At 58.5% G+C, this 2,917-nt stretch overlaps 1 protein-coding gene across 1 annotated transcript in view; it reads right to left on the minus strand.

Moving 5' to 3' along the window:
• Positions 1 to 2,276: 2,276 nt before the first annotated feature.
• Positions 2,277 to 2,917, minus strand: part of LOC121273257 (neurexophilin-2) — a 16,253-nt gene continuing 15,612 nt past the window's right edge. The window contains exon 2 of the mRNA XM_041180287.1: positions 2,277 to 2,917. This exon is cut by the window's right edge and continues 61 nt beyond it. Within this exon, the coding sequence (XP_041036221.1) occupies positions 2,277 to 2,917 (641 nt within the window).

The raw sequence follows: 2,917 nt of genomic DNA on the forward strand, positions 1-2,917 counted from the left end.
TTGGTATTCGGGGGGGGGGTTTGAGTGGGATGTTGGGATTGGGGAGGGTTTGAGATGGAATGTTGGTATTGGGGGGAGAGTTTGAGTTGGGATGTTGGGATTGAGGGGATTTGAGTTGGGATGTTGGTATTTGGGGGGGTTTGAGTTGGGATGTTGGTATTGGGTCGGGTTTGAGTTGGGACGTTGGTATTGGGTCGGGTTTGAGTGGGATGTTGGTATTGGGCGGGGTTTGAGTGGGATGTTGGTATTGGGGGGGGTTTGAGTTGGGATGTTGGGATTAGGGGTGGTTTGCGTTGGGATGTTGGAATTGGGTGTTTGAGTTGGTATTGGGGGTGGTTTGAGTTGGGATGGGGGGTGTTTGAGTTGGGAAGTTGGGAATAGGGGTGGTTGGAGTTGGGATGTTGGGATGGGGTGGGTTTGTGTTGGGATGTTGGGATGGGGTGTGTTTGAGTTGGGACATTGGGATTGGTGGTGGTTTGAGTTGGGATGTTGGAATGCGGGGGGGTTTGAACTGGGACGTTGGTATTCGGGGGGTTTGAGTTGGGATGTTGCGATTAGGGGGGGTTTGAGTTGGGATGTTGGGATTGGGGGGGGTTGAGTTGGGATATTGGGATGGGGGGTGTTTGAGTTGGGATGTTGGGAATAGGGGTGGTTGGAGTTGGGATGTTGGGATGGGGTGGGTTTGTGTTGGGATATTGGGATGGGGGGTGTTTGAGTTGGGATGTTGGGAATAGGGGTGGTTGGGTTTGGGATGTTGGGATGGGGTGGGTTTGTGTTGGGATGTTGGGATGGGGTGTGTTTGAGTTGGGACATTGGGATTGGTGGTGGTTTGAGTTGGGATGTTGGAATGCGGGGGGGTTTGAACTGGGACGTTGGTATTCGGGGGGTTTGAGTTGGGATGTTGCGATTAGGGGGGGTTTGAGTTGGGATGTTGGGATTGGGGGGGGTTGAGTTGGGATATTGGGATGGGGGGTGTTTGAGTTGGGATGTTGGGAATAGGGGTGGTTGGAGTTGGGATGTTGGGATGGGGTGGGTTTGTGTTGGGATGTTGGGATTAGGGGGGTTTGAGTTGGGATGTTAGTATTGGGGGGGGGGGGTTTGAGTTGGGATGTTGGGATTGGGGGGGTTTGAGCTGGGATGTTGGGATTAGGGGGGGTTTGTGTTGGGATGTTTGTATTGGGGGGGGTTTGAGTTGGGATGTTGGGATTGGTTGGGGTTTGAGTTGGGATGTTGGTATTTGGGGGGGTTTGAGTTGGGATGTTGGGATTAGGGGGGTTTGAGTTGGGATGTTTGTATTGGGGGGCTGTTTGAGTTGGGATGTTGGGATTGGGGGGGGTTTGAGTTGGGATGTTGGGATTAGGGGGGTTTGAGTTGGGATGTTAGTATTGGGGGGGGGGGGTTTGAGTTGGGATGTTGGGATTGGGGGGGTTTGAGCTGGGATGTTGGGATTGGGGGATTTGAGTTGGGATGTTGGGATTGGGGGGGTTTGAGTTGGGATGTTGGGATTGGTGCCTTTGACAACTGGAAGATGAATCATGGATAAATTGGATACTTTGAGGTTGGGTGGGGTGGGTGTGGTGAGGGGTGGGGGTGTGACGGGTGGGTCTGGGTGGGTGGGCTGAGGGGTGGGGGTGTGAAGGGTGGGTCTGGGTGGGTGTGGTGAGGGGTGGGTGTGTGATGGGTGGGTGGGCAGAGGGGTGGGGGTGTGACGGGTGGGTCTGGGTGGGTGGGCTGAGGGGTGGGGGTGTGACGGGTGGGTTGGGTGGGTGTGGTGAGAGGTGGGTGTGTGATGGGTGGGTGGGCAGAGGGGTGGGGGTGTGACGGGTGGGTTGGGTGGGTGTGGTGAGGGGTGGGGAGGTGAGGGTTCGGGTTAGGGGTGTGAGGGGCACCATCTATCAAGCCCAATCATAAACAAAGCCGAACAGTCTCGAGAGAAATCACACGGATCGACAATGGGCAGTGCCAGCTCCAGTCTCTCCGGCAAACGCGCTCCAGCCCGAGGGATTCCCGCCTCGGCGACGCCCGGAAAAGTCCTGGTGTCCACCGCTGCGGACCCGACACCCGTACCTCTCCGCCCAGCCCCTCCCCACTCGCCTCGCACAGCCCTCCCAACCGTCCAGGAGGGAGCGAGGGAGGGCGAGACCTCCGAGTATTCCTCCTCCTCTTATCGTTGGCGGCTCTCGCTCCCGCCCTACTCCAAACGGGACGAGGGGGAGGGGGAGGGAGGGAGGGAGGGAACCGGGGGTGGGGGGGGGGTAGGTGAGGGAGGAGGGAGGTCAGCCGAAGTAGGGCAGGTCGTTGTGGAAGTTGTAATCTGGGCAGACCTTCTGCACCAGTTTGTAGTCCGTGCTGTAGAACGCTAGGAAGATGCAGATGACCTTGAAGGGTTTGGAGCAGCGCCAGGCGGCGTGACTCTGCGTGTGCTCGGTGAAGCAGACCTGCGATGGGTCATAGAGGCACGGCCGATTCTTCTTAGCTCGGTTGGTCTTCTCGTACTCCACCCGGCAGTTGAAGAGCCGGGAGTCCTTGGGTTCTGCCAGAGTGGCCGTCGTCTGCTGCTGGGGTTGCAGCAGGTTGAAGCCCACCAGCCGGCTGGGTGGGACAATGCTGACCGACACGTTGCCCAGGCTGGATGAGTTGTGCCGGAAGTAGACGCTGAAGGTGCCGTTGACGTGGTCCACGATCTTGCCGGTCACCAGGAGGCTGAACTTGAGGGTCCGGACGTTCATGTAGAAGTCACCCCAGCCGAAGATCTTCTTGCTCTTGCCCGCCTTCAGCGCCACCTTGCGCTTGGGGCGGCCGGAGGAGGGAGCCGGACCGCCGGTCATCCTGGGAGCAGGCCGGAGGGGGAGGTCCGGGGGCTGGGCCACGAAGATCCGGACGGGCGGCAGGGGCCCATCGTAGGCGAAGTCCTTGA

Source organism: Carcharodon carcharias, chromosome X (assembly GCF_017639515.1).
Source record: "Carcharodon carcharias isolate sCarCar2 chromosome X, sCarCar2.pri, whole genome shotgun sequence".
Classification (NCBI taxonomy): domain Eukaryota; kingdom Metazoa; phylum Chordata; class Chondrichthyes; order Lamniformes; family Lamnidae; genus Carcharodon; species Carcharodon carcharias.